At 38.8% G+C, this 19,556-nt stretch overlaps 6 protein-coding genes and 2 pseudogenes across 9 annotated transcripts; 4 read left to right on the top strand and 4 right to left on the bottom strand.

Annotated features, from left to right (window-relative positions):
- On the bottom strand, positions 4-2,446 carry LOC104793400 (ribose-phosphate pyrophosphokinase 5, chloroplastic). Its single transcript, XM_010519753.2, has 9 exons — positions 2,238-2,446; positions 1,933-2,109; positions 1,531-1,779; positions 1,120-1,263; positions 852-1,019; positions 710-779; positions 542-623; positions 295-454; positions 4-209 (listed from the first exon to the last, which is right to left on the bottom strand). Exons 1-9 carry the CDS (start codon positions 2,340-2,342, stop codon positions 171-173), a joined length of 1,194 nt encoding a protein of 397 aa, XP_010518055.1. The 5' UTR covers positions 2,343-2,446; the 3' UTR covers positions 4-170.
- Positions 2,568-4,186, bottom strand: LOC104793398. The gene is made up of 5 exons (XM_010519752.2): positions 3,963-4,186; positions 3,701-3,817; positions 3,283-3,317; positions 2,972-3,072; positions 2,568-2,892 (listed from the first exon to the last, which is right to left on the bottom strand). The coding sequence occupies exons 1-5, from the start codon at positions 4,133-4,135 to the stop codon at positions 2,806-2,808; spliced, it is 513 nt and encodes a 170-aa protein (XP_010518054.1). The 5' UTR covers positions 4,136-4,186; the 3' UTR covers positions 2,568-2,805.
- Positions 4,313-6,432, top strand: LOC104793393 (annotated as a pseudogene).
- LOC109124941 lies at positions 7,423-11,661 on the top strand (annotated as a pseudogene).
- On the top strand, positions 10,179-11,661 carry LOC104793394. 2 transcript variants are annotated; one of them, XM_019226848.1, is made up of 2 exons: positions 10,179-10,893; positions 11,347-11,661. In XM_019226848.1, the coding sequence occupies exons 1-2, from the start codon at positions 10,207-10,209 to the stop codon at positions 11,419-11,421; spliced, it is 762 nt and encodes a 253-aa protein (XP_019082393.1). In that variant the 5' UTR covers positions 10,179-10,206; the 3' UTR covers positions 11,422-11,661. The 2 variants fall into 2 exon arrangements, with proteins under 2 accessions (XP_019082393.1, XP_010518047.1); XM_010519745.1 differs by having other exon boundaries at positions 10,179-11,217.
- LOC104793395 (protoheme IX farnesyltransferase, mitochondrial-like) lies at positions 11,498-15,120 on the bottom strand. 2 transcript variants are annotated; one of them, XM_010519747.2, is made up of 9 exons: positions 14,693-15,120; positions 14,456-14,588; positions 14,199-14,336; positions 13,969-14,102; positions 13,653-13,778; positions 13,309-13,412; positions 12,101-13,217; positions 11,808-11,838; positions 11,498-11,723 (listed from the first exon to the last, which is right to left on the bottom strand). In XM_010519747.2, the coding sequence occupies exons 1-7, from the start codon at positions 15,007-15,009 to the stop codon at positions 12,886-12,888; spliced, it is 1,284 nt and encodes a 427-aa protein (XP_010518049.1). In that variant the 5' UTR covers positions 15,010-15,120; the 3' UTR covers positions 11,498-11,723; positions 11,808-11,838; positions 12,101-12,885. The 2 variants fall into 2 exon arrangements, with proteins under 2 accessions (XP_010518049.1, XP_010518050.1); XM_010519748.2 differs by having other exon boundaries at positions 11,498-11,718.
- LOC104793396 (F-box/kelch-repeat protein At3g18720-like) lies at positions 15,469-17,124 on the top strand. The gene is made up of 2 exons (XM_019246444.1): positions 15,469-15,593; positions 15,791-17,124. Exons 1-2 carry the CDS (start codon positions 15,469-15,471, stop codon positions 16,869-16,871), a joined length of 1,206 nt encoding a protein of 401 aa, XP_019101989.1. The 3' UTR covers positions 16,872-17,124.
- LOC104793397 (protein BCCIP homolog) lies at positions 16,974-19,100 on the bottom strand. 2 transcript variants are annotated; one of them, XM_010519750.2, is made up of 9 exons: positions 18,940-19,100; positions 18,631-18,778; positions 18,463-18,545; positions 18,157-18,381; positions 17,817-18,026; positions 17,659-17,724; positions 17,481-17,573; positions 17,327-17,383; positions 16,974-17,229 (listed from the first exon to the last, which is right to left on the bottom strand). In XM_010519750.2, exons 2-9 carry the CDS (start codon positions 18,776-18,778, stop codon positions 17,137-17,139), a joined length of 975 nt encoding a protein of 324 aa, XP_010518052.1. In that variant the 5' UTR covers positions 18,940-19,100; the 3' UTR covers positions 16,974-17,136. The 2 variants fall into 2 exon arrangements, with proteins under 2 accessions (XP_010518052.1, XP_010518053.1); XM_010519751.2 differs by lacking the exon at positions 18,940-19,100 and adding an exon at positions 18,895-18,910 and having other exon boundaries at positions 17,137-17,229.

The raw sequence follows: 19,556 nt of genomic DNA, 5'->3' as shown, positions 1-19,556 counted from the left end.
TTCTTAGAAGTTCAAAAAGCTGGTTCCATTACTCTCTTCTCTACAAAAGTGTTCTGTTCTTAACAATCACTCACGTCTAACATTTACAACACAAAAGAATTTGTACATTATCAGAAAATTCATACTACTGTGAGAGTCTGCAAGTCGATTCTTTACCGCTGTTGCATCACTCAATCAATCCCCAATGTCGAAAATGGCTCAATGGCTCCCTAAGAAAACCAAAATAAAGTTCGTTAGACCCAATTTTCTCTTAAAACAAAAACTGCTTTTGAAGTATTGTTTTTGTTTACTCACCGAGCAATCATCGTGAACACGCCATATGGTCTCCCCCAAAAGGTTTGCTACTGAGAGAACTGTAAGCTGAGGAAAATAGTTTTTCTCTGACAAAGGAATCGTGTTGGTTATGATAACCTCTTGAAACAGTCCGCTCGATAGTCTGCTGATTGCAGGAGGACTGTTTCCGAATATAGACAACAAATGGATATATAAGCTTTTTTCTCTACTTATAAGTCCAGCATTTAGAAACATTTTATGGACTTACCTAAAAACAGCATGAGTGGTACAGGCGTATACTTCTCTTGCTCCTTCTTGGTGTAACAGAGCCGCACCTTTGCTTATAGTTCCTAATATGTTAAAAGATAAGTATCAAAGTATAGCGGAGAGTGTTTACGAATTTATATGCAGATAGATACAAACTTATATAACTCACCTGCTGTGTCAATCATGTCGTCCACCATTATAGCTACTTTCCCTTTAACATCCCCAATTAAGTTCATCACCTACATAATGAAATGGATTGTTAAATGTCAATTCCAGTCTTGGTTGAAATGTATTTGCAAATGGGTTGTTACCTCTGCAACATTGTGCCCATGACGTCTTTTATCAACTATTGCTAAAGGTGCATCAGATAACTTCTTGGCAAAAGCACGAGCCCTTGCGACACCACCAACATCAGGTGAAACTACCACCAAATCATCAGAGGATATGCCCTTACTTGCTAGGTAATCAAGTATCACAGGCTGTTCATGAATATTAAGTACAAAAAGAAGTTACCATAAGAATCCATTGTCACAAAAGGAACTCAATGCTTTGAGGAATTCATTAAGATAGAAACCTTACCTGGCCATAAACATGATCGACTGGAATGTCAAAGTAGCCCATAGACTGTCCTGAGTGAAGATCACAAGCAAGGACACGGTCTGCACCAGACTGTGTTATCAAATTTGCCACAAGCTTAGCTGCAATAGATTCACGTCCTTGAGTCTGCAAAAATTTGTAGATTGAAAGAGTTAGCCATCAACGAGAAACTAAATGGAGCCACAGGAATGAGACAATTGACGAACACAAATCCGCTACATAAAGAGAACTAAGCTACCAATTTGATTACATCTGAATACTAACTACCTATAGATCTGACTTTAAGCTGACAATTGATTACTTCTGAAAACGAACCGGTAACGCGTGTAAACCAAGATGCAACATTATAAAAGAAGATATCATTCCAAGACAGAAGTATAAAGAAGGGCATGCCTTTCTATCAGCTCGAGCATAACCAAAGTAAGGAATCACAGCGGTGATAGTTTTGGCAGATGCTCTCCGACAAGCATCAATCATAACAAGCAATTCCATAAGGTTTTCATTAGCAGGTGGGCATGTAGGCTGTACAAGGAACACATCGCATCCCCTAACACTCTCTTGCAGCTGAACATAGATCTCACCATCAGCAAAACGTTTAATCTTAATTTTCCCAAGATCCAGACCCAAATAGCAAGAAATCTCCTGTATCATCATAAAACACCCAGTGAACAAACGACAAAATCACACAAATCAGTTTCTTCCTAATCGTTTAGCAAGCAATTGAACAAATCTCCAGTCAAAAGCTACTAATCAGTTTCTTCCTAATCGTTCCAAACTAGTAATTAAGAAAGAAACCTGAGCTAAGGCAGGATTAGTAGTGCCGGAAAAGATACGGAGGCGTGTGGTGTTCTTGTAAATCGAATCTTCCAAACGAGTCCTCGAAAAACTTGCGGGAACGGTGTCGCCTGTAAGCAGATGAAAACCGGAGGAGTTTCCGCCGTCGAACTTGTACGGATCCGCCGCGTTACACTTCTGTTCTTCCACACCCAACATTAAACAATCGAAGAAGAAGATTCATCAGATACAAACGAAGACTGTAAAAAGCTCTACTGATATACCAGATAGAGTCGGAAGAGTGAGAGAAATCGAGAAAGACTTACGAGAGGAAATCGAACGGAAGAAGAAGAAGAAGGGGGACGAATCAGAGAAGAGCGGCGGAGATGTAGCGCCGGCAAAGTAGGCGATGGTTGAACAAGAGACGCCATGTTCGAGAATTAGGATCCGGAGACGGAGAGCGAGATTTTAGGGTTTTGAGAAAAGCTCGTCGTCGTCGTAAACACAGTAAAAGAGTCTTTTCTTCTTCTACTTACTTTTACTAAGCCCGCGAGATACGAATTTGACGACTAATTTAACCGTAACAATTTCTGTATATAGAAAACAAAGACTAACCGTAACGATTTCTCTGTAACCAAACAAAAACAAACATTCAGAATCTTGAAATCTCTCTTTCATTACTATAACCTCAGGAGAAAATTTTGATACATCTCTTTGGAAAGATGTGAAATGCGAGAAAAAAAGTCTGGCCGATGTTACAACGTTTGTCAATATAGCTCAAACGCAAGAAAAAAAAAATCTGATGAAGTTCGGTTTATTTTAGGAAGAGATTCCGAGGAAAGTCTGAACACAATCATTTACAGTTTTTGGAGCTTCAGAGTTGTTAGTTTTTGTTTAGGATGTAACTCCATATGGAAGCAAAGCCGCAGCAACAACTCTTCCTTCTTCATTCAGAATGTTGTAAGTTGATGCAGCATTTCTCTGAATTAAAGTGAAATCGAAATCAGTGCATAAGAAACTATGAGAGCTATAAGCTTGGGACTAGAGAAAAGACACTTACAGAATCAACTGTTTCTAGCTTCATGCCAATGGACTTCACAAACTGACGGACCTCGGGAGTTACCGGGTGAATGTCTCTTCCACAACCAACAATTAAGAGCTCTGGAGGGTTAACCACACAGACAGAAAACCATTGATGATTTAGTAAAGACAGTGTATATATCAAGACCTGAAGTTAGATGCTAATATGCAATAGTTGGTTCACTAATGTTCATATCCAAGAGTCGTTTGTTCAACAACTAGATTTCACAAGTAATGAAACAAATTTGTTTTCAAGACAGAGAGAAAGGCTGTAGTTGAATCTATGAATACCTGGAATGGGTCGAACTGTCTGGAAGATAGACAAGCTGCATCCATGTAAATAGAAAATGTACAAACGTTTAGCCACTCTGCTAAAGGACAGCATTTATTCATAAACTTCATAGAGCACAAGACCAATGACAGCAAAGAACGCTAATCGAACATAATAAACCTAAAATTTGATCAAACACATAAAAAGACCACAAAGGTATAAAAATCCTCTGATGACAATGAACATTAGATAACCTTTGAACCAATCTTTTGTTAAAAGCACAAAACTTTCACTCCAGCAGTGCACATTCAAAATTAGTCGGCTATCGATAAGAGGTTGTGACATAGCATTGGTTAGAATCAATGACTGATAACACTCGAGTTATATAGCTCACGAAACAGTTCCCTAATTAGAGAGAAGAGGGGAAATTTATTATACCTATCAGTGGTGATCTCAGAGAATTTACGAGGGCTCCATGACATTAACAAATTCCCAACACAGAGTAAGCTTCCTTCGTATTTGACCCCATTCACCGTGAAACTCGTTTCATTAAATCTGCAAATTAATTAAGTAAGTTAGAGAATCCCATGAACCCTAATCATAACCATTCAATCCCAAAACCCAGAAACCACGATGAACAACAAGGAGTTCATTTTTTTTAATATAGGAAATATAAAACATGCGAATTTGAAATGATTACTCTTGGAAGCGAAGCTGGTCTTCGGGAACATTGTCAATCAGATTGATCTGATCGTAGAGAGAGAAAGCTCGTCGTAGAGATGGCAAAACAGGATTCGAATGCTTCGGAACTTCTTTTCTCATACTTTGAATCAGTTTCGGCAAAGTCGCCATTGTTTTCAACCTCATCGCCATCTTCGCCGCAGCTCAACGTTCTGAATCCTGATCGCTGATTATGGCAGCCGTCGAGCCTTTAACCAACCCGGTTTACTCGTTTAACTCTACCAACATCGGTTCTCTGATATAATTGCAAAATACCAAAACCTAACCAAAGTCGTTAATTTATAGACCCAAGCCCAACACATAAAAAAGCTTCGACTTCGAGTCTCGTTTAACCAGAGAGTTTGGTCCGATTAGAGAGAACTCGAATTACTTATGACGGCGTCGGTTTTGTCCAAATGCGAGTCAACTGAACACATCACGATGCTGCTGCAGTGCGTCGTGTTGTGTTCGTAACTCGCCTTCGTCGTCTCCGTCGCTTCGACCTCTCCCCTCGTTGGCGTTCACCCCTTAGGTTACTTCTTCGATCACTCTCACTCTTTTATCTTTCTATCGATTAATCTCTTATTCTTTAGTTACTTTGTTCTTTGTTGTGAGACAGATGAAAAGTATTTCGAAGCAGATATTATCAGATGCAAAGATGGCTCCAAATCATTCCATAGAGACCGTCTTAACGACAACTTCTGCGATTGTCTCGACGGCACCGATGAGCCTGGTACTCCCTCCCCCCCTTCTCTTCCTCCAACACCTAATTTTAGAATCCAGAGAGCTCAGACGAGACTTTAATTTCTTGCCCAGTCAAAGATTTTGTAGTATGAATCCATTTTTATCGGATCAGATTCTCTTTCATAACTTCAGTTTTGAAAAAAAATGTGTCTTTTGTTTGTTTGTTTGTTGAGATGATGCATAATTAGAAAGTTTCTCAATTTCTTCAGCTATATAATCTGGTTGATTGATTGATTGTATCAATGTTTGTTACCCTTTTTATTTCAGGAACTTCAGCATGTCCAAATGGCAAGTTTTACTGTAGGAACATAGGAAGTTCACCAAAGTTCGTTTACTCTTCTCGTATAAACGATGAAATCTGTGGTTAGTAATATCTTTGCTGAATGATTCTCGTTTAAGCTCTCTCTTGGTGTATGATCATGTTATTGTTCTGTCTTCAGATTGCTGTGATGGAAGTGATGAGTACGAAAGTAGCATTGGTTGTCCCAACACATGCGTAATGGGTGGTAATGTTAACTACATCTACAAACCTAGAACCAACCATAAATCTGTAGACAGGAAACTCGGTTCTACCACTTCCTTAAAGGATTCTAATACCTTAGTGGATCTTCAGGACATGGTCAAGAATCTCCAAGGTTTGTCTTGTTTTTTTCTTCTTCTAATGCTAAAATTTGTATTTTCTTCGATTGTCTAGCCAACCGAATTACGAGAGATGTTGTTGTTGTTGTGTCCAGGTATGAAGCTAGTCTTCGCACTTCAGCTGGTTTTGATTGGTTTCTTGCTGATCTTGTGGATGCTAAGGCGTCGTGCTCGGTCTAAGAGGAGACGCAAGAATCTACCTCTTATTAGATCAGCTAACTAACTTCTTTATGGACCTCTTTGTTTATAGTTTCTTGAAGCTTTTACAAGGAACCTTTATGCTAAAATCACATTTTGTCAAGTGTCATTATATATAGTTAGTTAAAACTGTATTAACTTTGGATCATAATTCTCTTGTTCGTCTTTACATCCTCATAAACCAAAGTAGGTACTGATGAGTTAATCACATCTAGATGATCTCATGATATGCATGTATTTTCTAGAAATGGAGATTATGTTAATTGATTGTATTTCATAGACTAGATTCAGGATGTAGATTATGTCATAGGTGTATTTGTAATATTCCCTCTTTGGCGTAAAATTAATGATCTTTCAAGACAGCAATCATGTTTGTAAACTTGAGGCTTCTCCCATAATTTAGTAACTCCACTCAGAGAGCTAGCCAAAGAAAACCCATGAATTACCAATCTGACGATCTATTCTGTGGATGAACCTTGAGAATGTGTAATGTAGTTAAAAGGAACATAGAGTATGCTGTTTATAAGATAAAAGGCCTAACATCTAACATTGTCTCCATGGTCTAGCAAAATTTCCAGATTCAGGAATTAAGGCCTAACAGTGAAAACCAAAGATGCAGGTGGAATGCAGTACTACAGTCCAGGTAACTCTCTAATCTTCTCTGTTGGTAACAATTCTTTCACTTTTTTTTTTAACTTAACTCCAATTACTTGGTTGATATGTGTGAGATACAAATATAATGTGAAGTTTGGGTCTCTTTTATCCATTGTTGTTCTTGTTCCTATATGTTTTTCTCTGCACTATCATAGAAACCAACCACCAAGTTATTTCTGTAACATTTATGCAGTGAATTAACTTTTGTGTTTTCCTTTTCAATCTTCTCAAGTTTTCAAGTAGTTAAAGATTCTCTGTTTTCTTGCATATTTCAAGTAGTTAGAGCTTCTCTCTATTTCTTTTGTATACTAAGAAATATGAATTTAACCCTGGACCTGGATGTTGCTTAGATATATAATACTATTAAACTATACATGTTTCATATTTCACAGTTTTCCTTTAGCTGTAGATGCGATTACTTGTCTTATAGCTTCGGAAAAGCCAGGGATTGTGGTGGATTTGCGTGATATCAAGATTCTTAACAACACGGTTTATGATGATTGTCATATGGTGATAAGAGAATCCGAGTATGGATTCGTTTTTCATATTTTGAGGTCCAAAACATGAAGACTTGAACAAATGAATCCAAGGAGAATTTTTTGAGTCTTGCTTGTCTATATTTTGTCCAAGTCAAATGATATTAGTGCTTTAGGTGCTGTGGAATCAGATACTTACTATAAGAGCTACTAAGTTGGATAGACTAGAGTTTGACCACATTCATAAGAGGCACCACATAGCATCTGGGATATGCACACTTTATTGGTATACCCTCATAACAGTGTAAGCTATAAGAACTTTTAAGATCTATGTATGAGACATGGACTTGAAACAAAAGTTCACATGGATGCTATATATTTCATTAGCTTGGTTAAGATCCATAAGCTCTGTCCAAAGTGTTGGAAAGACGACGGTTCCATCAGCCATGACAAAAGGATAGGAGGGCATATAACATAAAAAGCTCAACCCGCATCATACAAAAGGGACTTAGTCTCGAAAAGAGGGTATACAAAGAATAAACAAGTCAAGAAGCACACTTAAAACTACTAAATCCCAACTGTTCTGTGTTGTGGATGTTTGTTGCTTCTTACAGTAGATTCATGTCAATTGTTTTTGGACGAAAGGAAAAAAAAGGACACAACGGTCATTTAAAAGAGAAGCTACTTTTCTTTTCTCTCTGGTAATGTAAACCGGCTATTCCCGGTAAACACTAGAGCCACCGACACAAACTTCCATGAGTCACACGACCACGATTACAGTCCGTACCGAACACGATCCATGTTCTTTTCTATATTTAAATATATTCACCATCCATAACTTCCCGCATTCGGAGCTTCCCATAGTGAAAGAGACATAGAGAGTGAGAGAGAGAGTAAGTAAGTAGCTTTGTTTATTATATGGATTACAGATAGAAGACAGGTAATCTTAGTGACGCATAGATAAAGACAGGTCAGTGACGCAAATCTGAGAGTAGACAAGCAAAAATGGGTTTCGTAATGATTTCGATGTGAAACACACCACTTTCTCATAATCAATCTGCTTCTTCTTGTTCTTTTGGGTGTTCTGTTTCTTCTGGACCTACCTTTTCAGGTAATCTTCCTTTCTTTTCCTAGTCCTCATGGTCGTTTCATGCTTTGCTTCTCTCTATCACTCTCTGCAACTTTATATATTTTTGGGATACCTTAGAAAATTCAGTTCCTGAGTTTTTATCATATCTAGTTAGTTTAATCATTACTGTAACTCATACATAGTTTAACCATTCTTGTAACATGCCTATGTGAATGCACCCATATGCTGGGACCCCAAAATGATACTGTAGAATCAGACAAAACGTAGCAAGTACCAATTGTGTCATTTTCCTACTCCATTATTTGTTGTCGTTTTCAGTAACAGGAATATATCTTATCTAGTTGTGTTTTTTTAAAAATCTATTTGCTCAACCAAAATCTAAAGATCATTAATGTTTGAGGATTATCACTGACTTTTTATTCTCTGTAGGGTTACACAAATCTTCTTGGATTGTTTTCTTGCTTGGGGGAGTTTAATATAACTGTTGCTTTGGCTTGCGTTGGACGAGTTTAATGATGAAGGCAAGAACAGCTAACAATGTCCAGTCTAAGCGATCTACCAAGAGAGTAAGAAAAGATCAAAAGCTGCAGAAGACGAATAGCCAGAAAAGATTGTCAGAACAAGAGAAACAGGATGCTAAGGAAGTGTCTAGTATTATCTCTACAGTAGCAAGTGATTCAACCACACAATCAGATCCGTCTGAGGCTTACGAGTCAGTAGATGTTCGTTACTTGGATGATAATAACGGCGCCGCCATTGCCTCTGCAGATGCTCATCAGGAATCAGATTCTAGCAGAGTTGTGGACAAAAGAAGTGGATCCGTTTGTGATTTTGGAGAAAGATGTTGATGAACAAGATTGTAAAGATGCTAACACTGATACAGATGCTCGAGAAGGTATCAATGCTGATGTCTGGGAAGATGCTTCGAACGGTGCTCTTAGTGCTGAAAGTGAGAACGAGGCGGCTGATGTTACAGAGAATAAGGGTGGGAACTTTGAAGACAAGATTGAGCATCTAGAGACGAGAATCGAGAAACTAGAAGAGGAGCTTAGAGAAGTTGCTGCACTTGAGATTTCACTCTATTCTGTTGTGCCTGACCATTGCAGCTCTGCACACAAGCTTCATACTCCTGCTCGGCGTATTTCTAGAATCTACGTCCATGCCTGTAAGCATTTTACTCATGGAAAGCGTGCTACGATTGCTAGAAACTCTGTTTCTGGTCTTGTTTTGGTTGCTAAATCTTGTGGAAATGATGTTTCGAGGTAGGCAGACTATATTTGATATGTGTGTGACCTTTCAGGATATTGAGTCTTCTCAGTTGTGATCAAAGCAAATGTTTTCTCTTGGCTCCCATTTGTTAGGTTGACCTTCTGGTTATCAAACATCATAGCTCTAAGGCAGATTATTTCGCAAGCTTTTGGTACGTCTCGCATTACACGCATCTCTGAATCAAATGGTGATTCAGGCAAGAAAACAAACCTGAGATGGAAGAATGGTTTCCAACAGCTTTTGGAGGATTGGCAAGAAACTGAGACATTTACTACTGCACTCGAGAAAATCGAGTTTTGGGTATTCTCTAGAATCGTGGAGTCTGTTTGGTGGCAGGTATATATATACCAAAGAGTGTAACAATGATGAAGGCAAGAACAGCTAACAATGTCCAGTCTAAGCGATCTACCAAGAGTGTAAGAAAAGATCAAAAGCGGCAGAAGACGAATAGCCAGAAAAGATTGTCAGAACAAGAGAAACAGGATGCTAAGGAAGTGTCTAGTACTATCTCTACAGTGGCAAGTGATTCAACCACACAATCAGAACCGTCTGAGGCTTACGAGTCAGTAGATGTTCGTTACTTGGATGATAATAACGGCGCCGCCATTGCCTCTGCAGATGCTCATCAGGAATCAGATTCTAGCAGAGTTGTGGACAAAAGAAGTGGATCCGTTTGTGATTTTGGAGAAAGATGTTGATGAACAAGATTGTAAAGATGCTAACACTGATACAGATGCTCGAGAAGGTATCAATGCTGATGTCTGGGAAGATGCTTCGAACGGTGCTCTTAGTGCTGAAAGTGAGAACGAGGCGGCTGATGTTACAGAGAATAAGGGTGGGAACTTTGAAGACAGGATTGAGCATCTAGAGACGAGAATCGAGAAACTAGAAGAGGAGCTTAGAGAAGTTGCTGCACTTGAGATTTCACTCTATTCTGTTGTGCCTGACCATTGCAGCTCTGCACACAAGCTTCATACTCCTGCTCGGCGTATTTCTAGAATCTACGTCCATGCCTGTAAGCATTTTACTCATGGAAAGCGTGCTACTCAAAAAAGTTAGGAGATCCGTAAACTGTTGCATGCAAAAAAGTTTTCCTGCAATGTGTCCGGAGGTACTTAACTTTAGAAGAAACAGTTGGCGAATTGAGCAAGTATATGGATCAAAATCAAGCCTGTCTACTCATTTACAGTTACATGACCAAACTGAGAACCAGCTTCAAAGAAGAATACAAGAGATTATGTTCAATTGCTGCTCAAGTCGCTCCACTGTTGGTTACCTCACATTCTACATCCTCAACGGTTGCTTCTGCTTCTGTGGTAACAAGTGCACAACCGTGTGAGTTGCAAGATGCGCTTACGGCTAGAGACTTTATTGGTATCTTAGCAGGTAAAATCCAACAGAGCGAGGAATCAGTTGCACCCCTGGAAACTTTCTTTAAATGCTTAGACGGTTTCTCTAGTTCAGAGGAAACCCTTGAGAAATTGAGCCAGTATATGGATCATCGTCAAGCTACTGAACTATATGAGAGTACTATGATGAAGATGAAAAAGGAGGTGAGAGCAGATTATCAGAGTTTATGTCAACTTAAATGTGATCGTGAAAGAAGTGTACAGCAGCAGCCTAAGTTGGAAGATGCTTTTACTCTGGCAGAGTTCCTTGAGACCTTAGCACGCGACAACCAACTGAAAAGGAACACAACTGCATACGAGGAAGTCTTGCTGAAATGCTTCCAGCATTACTCAGCTTCGGAGAAAATGGCTGATGAACTGAAACAGAAGAATCTGGATGCAACTGAAGCTAATCTACTTTATCATCAAATTCTGAGAAAAATGAACATAAAGGTAAGAGTAGAGTATCATAAATTAGTTGTTGCATCTGCACACAACGAAGGCCTCCAGGAGGATTCACAGAATGAGACAGTGCCTCCATTGCTTCCTGATAGTAATTTGGAAGATGCTGAAAGTGCTCTGCAGTTCCTTCAAATACTTACATTTCAAATCCAACAGAACAAGGAACAAACAACAATCCAGGAAGTCTTGCTGAAACACTTCAAGCGTTACTCAACTTTGGACGAAACTACTCAAGAATTGCAAACGTATTACAATATGGATGAAATTGAAGCTACCAGACTCTATCATAAGATCATGGAGAAAATGAAAAGCGAGGTCAAAGCGAGATCTTCTATCATAAGATCATGGAGACTAGCCTCGTTTGATGAAATATTTGCAGTTTTTTTTGGTTTAATCTTGATTTGTTTGTGAAGGTTTAGCTCTTTTGGTTTTTAACATGCGCAGGGTGAAGGTATTAGCCAATTCGTTGAGGAGTTTGCTCCTCTGTTGAAGTTAGACGAGAAGCAACTAGTTCGTTAAAGGAACATGCTGCACCAAAGCCTGAGGGTCTGTACAAATCCATTATTATCAGGTCATACATACTACACTCTTTAGATGTTAAAAAATGCACACTCAAATGAGTATAGAAAAAAGTATCTCAGGCATTAGATATGAAAACTTCATTCATCTTATCTAAATTAGACTGAACTCTGTATCCAAAACCCCACAAAAATGAAGAAGATTTATGACAAAATGAATCAACTAATACTTTTGAGTAAATCTACGACTCGAGTTTTCAATTTAGATAGACACTTGTCCTCGCATCCTTTCTCTGGTCTATTCTGCAGATAACCAAACCCAGAATATCAACACAAATCTTTGCATGAATATTTGTATTATAACCATCACGAATATATCAAGTATACCTTGGTAGCTTGGTGTTCGACCCCCAACATCCTAAGAATATTAACACCGTCATTTGTAATGGTTATATCACCAATAATATCATCCATAAGCATTGAAAGTGAAACACGATTGGACAAAAAATAAATATCTTGCAGGTTTAGATAAAACTCGAAACACTTATAAAAGTACCAAACCCTAGCAGAGTATATAAAAGTACCAAATCCTAGCAGAGTATATATATAACGTGAATTGAGTTGCAAATCAGAAACTAATAAAGTCCAAAAGAGTAGCAAAGCATTCGAATAGGGCATACCCGATCGAGTCCGACGGGACCAAGTGAGGCCTTAACATCATTTGAAACATTTTGGGAAGCCATCACGGCATATAGAGTTATCAAATCCTAGTTACTGCAGCAGAAATCTCCAAAAGAAGAGAGAGAAAACAAAATAAAACCCTAGCAGCTGTAGATCGAACACAAAATGTCCGATGGGAAATTAGTATGAGCAGAAATGGAGAAATAGGCCAGAGCACACTACTAGTCATAGTGAATAAATGGGCCTTTTGGGCTAAATGCATTTAGCCATATAGCTCATAAAATCTCAAAGTCCATTACAGGCCATCTAGGGAACAAGCCCTGTTACGTACGGTCTATAGGCTTTCTAGGTTGCTTTTTTAGCTGTAGATGCGAGTCAACAAGCACACTTAAACTACAAAATCCCAACTGTTTTGTGTTGTAGTATATGTTTGTTGCTTCTTACAACTAGTTGAAGTCTTTCGGATTACACTTCTTTCGGTTCAAATAACCACAAACCCCCCCAAAGTCCAACATAATTCTCAAAGCCCAAATTTAGTTAATAGTATCCTACTTCGATCTTAACCGTACAAATCTTGTTGCTTTTGTGCTTTTTTAGGCAACTGTGTTTGTATATGGTTTCATGACTTTGGAAAAATACAATTATGTGGAGCAAAAAAAAAAAAAAAAATTGTATGCGTTCTCCACTTCCTTATTAACCACAAAGATTTAAACTCAAGAACAAAAATCAGAATGTTCTTCACTTCTGTCTCCAAAAAGTTTCAAGAGCTTGCTCAATGGTTTTATTATGGAGAATAGAAGGAAGGAGCTGGGAGGAAAGGGAACGGTGCAGCAGAAGCGTAAGCCACTGGAGGTTGAGCTACACGTCTCTTTCGTCTGGGAGTTTTTACTTCATTTGCTAAACTGGCTTCTTCTGCTACGAGTTGTTGCTGATCATCATTAGAGACTCTGTGTAGAAGAAGACCAGACATGAAAACAGGAAGGAAGAGAAGACTCGCATGGAACATCTTCCTTGCTTTATGCATTGTCCGGTCTCGGTAGAATGAAAATGCTGTTGCAGCAATTGCTATTGTGAGAAGTGTTGATTCGAAGCAAAACCAACTTGACGTTAATCCCCCTGTCACAAAAATGGAAGGAACACCAATAAATCAGAGACACAGTAGTAGTGCAGCCTTTGAACTAAAGAAAGATGAATCCACAAGACTCACAGTCATAGGCAATGAAACCGAGAGGGACCATGTAAAAGCAGTTCCTAAGAGCCACTGCTGCTATTCTCTTCCCTGACGGATCAAAGAGTGACAGCATCTTGTAACTGAAAGCAAGGTAATAAGACACAAAATCAAAACTTGGGTCTTGGTTGCAATATTTGCCAATGTTAAATTTCTAAGCAGAGGAAACTCATTATCAAGCCGCCAGAAAGTAGGCTGCTGTGACACTTTACACTTTTTATTATCTAGCACTATCTAGGACACTGAGATCATTCAAAAGACTTAGAACTCTTTCAAAGATCTCAAAAGACATTCTAATCTTATATGAAACCATATGGTCTTACCCTCCAGCTGCATAATCATTACGGCAGAGATGCGCAAGGGCCATAAAATGAGGGATCTGCCAAAAGTAAAGAGCAGCTGGAAGAATCATCGAATTGTATGAAATCTGACCAGAAGCTGCAGCCCACCTGAAAAAATCAAAGATAACTAAGCATAAATATGGCGAACAATGATTCCATTTTGAAGAAAAGCTATGAAAGCCTTACAAATCAGAAACTGCTTAAATAAATTTGCTAAAACTCGGTCATAGAAACTTAAACTCAGGGAAAAGCAAACATGAACTAAGTGAAATAAAGAGGAAAAGGAAAAACAATTTACCCAAGCAATGGTGGTATGGCACCAACAACAGCCCCAACCCATGTATTGATAGGGTGAAGTTGCTTCAACGGAGTATAAACAAATGCATAAAGGACAAGATTGGCAGATGCAAGTCCAGCAGCCAACATATTAGTCTGCAATAACCTTGTCGTGGAAGCAAAAGATTAGATTCATAATCTCTCTAACTTGGAGCTATAAAACATAGAAACTATATAGAAACAAACACTCACCTTGCTAGCCAACAAACAAGCACCAGAAGCACCAGCAATAGTTGCCCATGCAACAGCGTGTGGAACACTAATACGTCCTGAAGGCAATGGCCGAAACATTGTTCTCTTCATCTTCGCATCATTGCTTATCTCAAAAATCTAATAAATGGATAACAAGGAAGCAAGATCAACTACATAAACACAACAATGATTCCAAAAAATTTCAACATTTCAATGGCTTTAGTACTGTTATAACAGATTTTTTCAAAGACTATAACCTGATTCAAGGAATTAGCAGATGCAGCAATCATCATGGTTCCAGCACATGTGTAACAAAGCCCCGGGAAGCTAATCGCAGCATTTCCCGTACCAAGAATATAACCAGTGCCAGAAGTCGCAACCACGAGCATACTACGAACATCAATCAAACAAAAATGAGGATTCTGAATCCAGAAAAATGGAAATTTCCAATTTTTTTCAAATTCCCATGAGAAACGAGAAAGTAAAACACATACCTAAGTCGAGCTTTAGAAAGCTCCCAATAACAACGAGCGTAGTGATGCCCTAATCCAGCCACAGCCGCAACTCTAGACGAAACCTCACCGGTGGTAGCTGCGGCGGCGACAGTACCTGAGGCAAAAACTCGATTGGCATCGGATCTAACCCCAGTGATCCCTAACTTAGCAGTTGATTCCGAAGGAAGCGGAGGCTCGGTGAAGCTATTAACGACACACAATTCGCGAGACCAAGGAATCAGTCTAGGGTTTGTTGGTAACGAAGAAGAAACAGAGATCCTCGACGAGATACGTGACACAACAGATCTTCGCCACATCTTACGAAACTAACACTTTGAGTCGTCTGAACCCTTTCTTCTACGCGTTGAAGGAGATGGAGAGACACTTTCTTTTGTTTAAACTTTAAAGTAAGTATTCTTTCTTTTGTTTTTTTTTTCTAATCTTCTTACAGTGATAAAAATTATATAATTAGTCAGCCATAACTCATAAGAACGATTAAATCATCATTGTAATTAAATCGCTTAATTTGATGGATCGGTCATGTTGAATATAATTTGTTAGATATTTTGTTTTATGGTCAATTCGAACATTATCAGAGAGTTCAGAGGGGTACTTGTCTAAATAAATCAAAATAAATCAACAGTATGGACCATAACAATTACTCGTTTTGCTGGGCTCAGGCCCATTTATAAGAATTCCATTAATGTTTTTGCATGTCACACACAACTTACAAAACACATTACACTTTTTTTTTAGTCCTCTCATCGAAACAAAAAATGAGGCCGCGCCGTCGAACATACACGGCAGCAACATCGCCGTCTTTGGTCACAGTGAAGCCCATAGTTGAAGCAGTTTCCGTTCCAGTGTCCGATTCAAAAAGAAGAATAAGAAAGCTCCAATCGTGAGTGTTTTTTCTTCTCTTTTTTGTTCCAATCAATATTAGGGTTTATGTTGGTGTTCATATGCTAGCTGCTTACGTGAACATACCTAGAGTTGGTAGCTTTCACTATAGCAACACACTCTTAACATCAGTGACAATACTCCACTCTAGATTCTCGTTAGAACTTACCCCAGATTCTTCTTTCTTCTAATCCTCAGATGCACTGCAAAAAAAGCTAAGGATGGATCGAAAAAGAAGAACAAGTGTGATATAGGAGGCTTGTGGGGGAATCTAATACCCTTAGATATCCTGCGGAAGATACTGTCCGGCCTTGGATTAAAAGCCAACATACAAGCTTCCGCTGTCTGCAAGGCATGGTGCGAAGCAGCTGTCTCTGTTCGCAAGTTTCAGATTCTTCCTCCTCCTCTGCTTTTTAACTCACGATACTCAATGCATAGTAAGGGGGACGCTATCCCTTACCCATTACGGTTTCCAACATGTAAGCTCCAATTCCCAGGGACGTTGCATTGTTCCCATAACCCCGCTTTTTCAAAGGATTGTTGGGTGCTTTCGACTCAAGACCTGACACCACTTCTTCGTAACCCGTTTACCCGTGAGACCTTCTACTTACCCTGCACACGCAGCTTCCGTTGGTTAGCTTTCTCAGCCGCTCCTACATCAGCTAGCTGTATGGTGATCTCGTACACCCAAATTAACGCAACTGTTGTGGTCGATACTTGGCGGCCTGGTGAAACCGTATGGATTACGTACTCGTTTGAGAACCAGTTACCCTTTCGCATTTGGGGGAAATGTGTCTTCTCCAATGGCATGTTTTACTGTCTCAGTACCTGCGGCTATCTTGGGGTTTTCCATCCGTCTAAAGAAGCCACATGGAATGTTCTTCCACTGAAGAAACCATGTCCCGCCTTTGATTATTTAGATAACTTTAACCCAGTGTTTATGACGGAGCATGAAGGAGACATCTTTGTTATTTATACACACTACGACAACAGCAACCCATCCGTGTTTAAACTAAATTCTAAACGCAAGGAATGGCAAGAGAAGAGAGATCTTGGTGGCTTGACAATATTTACAAGTTTGCCTGCCTCTTTTGTAAGAGCTGGTCTCTCCACGGTGCATAGGAACAAAATATATTCTTCGTGTATTGATGAATTTGAGCAATATGGCATGTACTACTCCCTCGGTGATCTCATAAGCTCTGATCCCCCTCCAACACACCGAGCGTCTTACCACCACCTTTGGGTGGAGCCACCTCCCAACAACAACTTTTATTTGTGATGCATTTCTTTATGTTTTGTAATTTATGCGTTACGAATAATATTTGCTACTTTCACAATGGTGCTACGTGTAATTGTTTGGTTTGGATGATTTAAAAATGAATTATCAGAAATACTATTTTTGAGAGACATTGTTTCCCACAAAACAGAGCCTCATAATTTTGCAGGAAATACACACAGTACAATGTTAACCAAATCAAAACTGGCGGGAATCGATACAACTGAATCTTTAACGAAGAAGAAGAAGAAGATGATGTTCACCATTGTTAATCAATGAGAGAGTTCAACAGCTGTCTGAATTTAGGAATCTTGTTTGCTTCCACGGCCATCACTAAACCCATCAGCTGATAATTCTTCATCTGTAAGAATCGCCGGTAAAACCAAAAAAAATCACAAGACAGAAACAATTAAAATCAAAACTATGTGGAGAAATAAGCCCGGAGAAATAAAACTTACTTCTTGAGAAGTAACGAGCTGTGAGCACATGGGGAATGTGAAGGACCAAGAGCTAAGCTGCAAATGCAAAATTTTCAACAAATATTCAGAGAATAACTATTTTTCCTTCACTACACAATAAATCGAGTAAAATTATATGTCACGAATAAGTTACCTCGAGGAAAAGTTCATCTTCAGGCTTAAGAAATATTGTTTCTTCAATGTCTTCTTCACCACGGCGAGGTTTTCTCTGCTGAGGATTCTTCAGCTATATAACCAAGAATACATATCACATCACTAATACAAACAAGATAGCCTGACAAACCAAAGTCTTAAAAGAAACACAAAAGTACCTTGTAAATCTTGGTGACTAGAAGATATGACTTGAAGCGGAATGATCTACGAAGCTCTCCTGTAGGCTATATAAACAGGAACAACTTTAAAACTGTTAAAATTTGTATTCCTTATAAGGAGTTGTTACACTAAGAGTTAATATGAAAAAGATGGAAACCTCATCTTCAGTGGCCCAAGCAACTTCATCGAACAACCCATCATAAAGAGGAGGAAGAAGTTGTGGGGGAAGATTCATTACTCTTTGAGAAACCAATAAACCAACATCTTGTGCTTTTTTCTCCAAGAGCATTTCTAGATCCTTCGTTATATTCTTTTCAGAACACACTTTACGAAGGAATTCTTTTACCTCTCTAAAGCACTTATTGTCCTGAACAAAATGCAAACAAAAACATTTCAAGATTAGAGAATCACTCCAACAAAGCCTAAAAACCAAATTAAACAAGCTTTATGTATAATACAGAGCACACGTTTAAAGTGAGTCTTTGTTTGTGACTTGCCTTATATCTTGCCAAGTTAAGAGCAGTGACAACAGCAAATACTGACTCGTCCTCATCATCTGCTACTTTCACAACAGTTCCTACAGTTGTTTGTTCCAAAATCAAATCAACAAAACTGCTCAAATCCCACTCCTTGTCATCGAGATAGTTCTGTAATAGGGTCTTCACACCATGAAAGTCTGTAGGTTTTGGATCAAAGAACTCAAAGTCTGCTTGCACATCTCCCTTAAGATCAACAAACATTGATAAATTAGATAGCTTTTTTCATCTACAAAACCAACAGAAGAACAAATTAACCCCTCTTACCTGAGAGTCTTCTTCATCAGACGAGTCCGAACTTTGTTCATCTTTCTCTTTTCTAGATAACTTAGGGACTTTTTCCTTTTCATCTACAAAATTAGAATGATAGATAACATCACTACAAGTTTACAATGGTTGTGAACAGAAAAGTCTCAACTATAATAGTTTACTCACCAAAAGAGATCTCTTCAGAACATTGACAGTCTTTAGGATGAGGCAAATCACGCCTAGCCATTGAAGCAAAAGCAAGTAACCGCATAAACGGTGAAAATGCTAAAGGCTGATGCTTTGCCAATCTTCTTCCTATTGGTCTTCGAGGCATCTATTTCAATTCAAAGCTAACAACAATTCAGACTAATTGAACCAGAACAACGATTAAAGGTTCTTAATTTGAGTTCCTCTAATCAAAAAAAAAAAAAAAAACAGAAAACGAAAAGCCTGGAAAAGCTGATTCTCAACATAAAACCTGAAACGAAAACGGACCTGGAAAAGCTGATTCTCAACAGTGCGCAAAATCCAAACCCCAACCCTTCTGATATGCGAAGATTGTGATCAAACACGAACGACACAGAACCAGAAGCTTAAACCTCCTCTCTGTCTCTCAAAACCCGAACAAGACTGTTTTGACTTCAATCTATGAGCTTAGAGAAGACAAACAAAAAACGACGTCGTTCTGCAACAAAAAGAAACCCTAATCAAAACGTTATCGTTTTAATTATCAAGCCAAACAGAAAACAAAAAGCCCATTAAGCGCTATTGTGCTATCATCGTTCGACCCATTTAGCGATGTTAAGAAGGGCTTAAAGTTACAGGGTTGGCCCGGCTCGTTTAAATATCTTGGACCCGTAACCCTGTATTTTTGTTATTAATATTTCGAGCTCGTCTAGGACCGAGTTGTGCAAAAGTTCGAGCTGGCCCTGTTTTATTCTTCTTCAATCTTCTATTTGAAAACGACAACGTTTTAGTTTAGGTTTTTTTTTAGGCAATTTTTTTTTCTTCCTCCCAACTCCCAAGCACCATTGACGGACCTCTCAAAATCAATTCACTCACACGATCTTCGTAGAAATCAATTCGCTCTAATTGAGATGATGGAGGAACTA

Source organism: Camelina sativa, chromosome 6, assembly GCF_000633955.1.
Source record: "Camelina sativa cultivar DH55 chromosome 6, Cs, whole genome shotgun sequence".
Lineage (NCBI taxonomy): Eukaryota > Viridiplantae > Streptophyta > Magnoliopsida > Brassicales > Brassicaceae > Camelina > Camelina sativa.
This window is presented reverse-complemented; position numbering and strand designations above follow the sequence as displayed.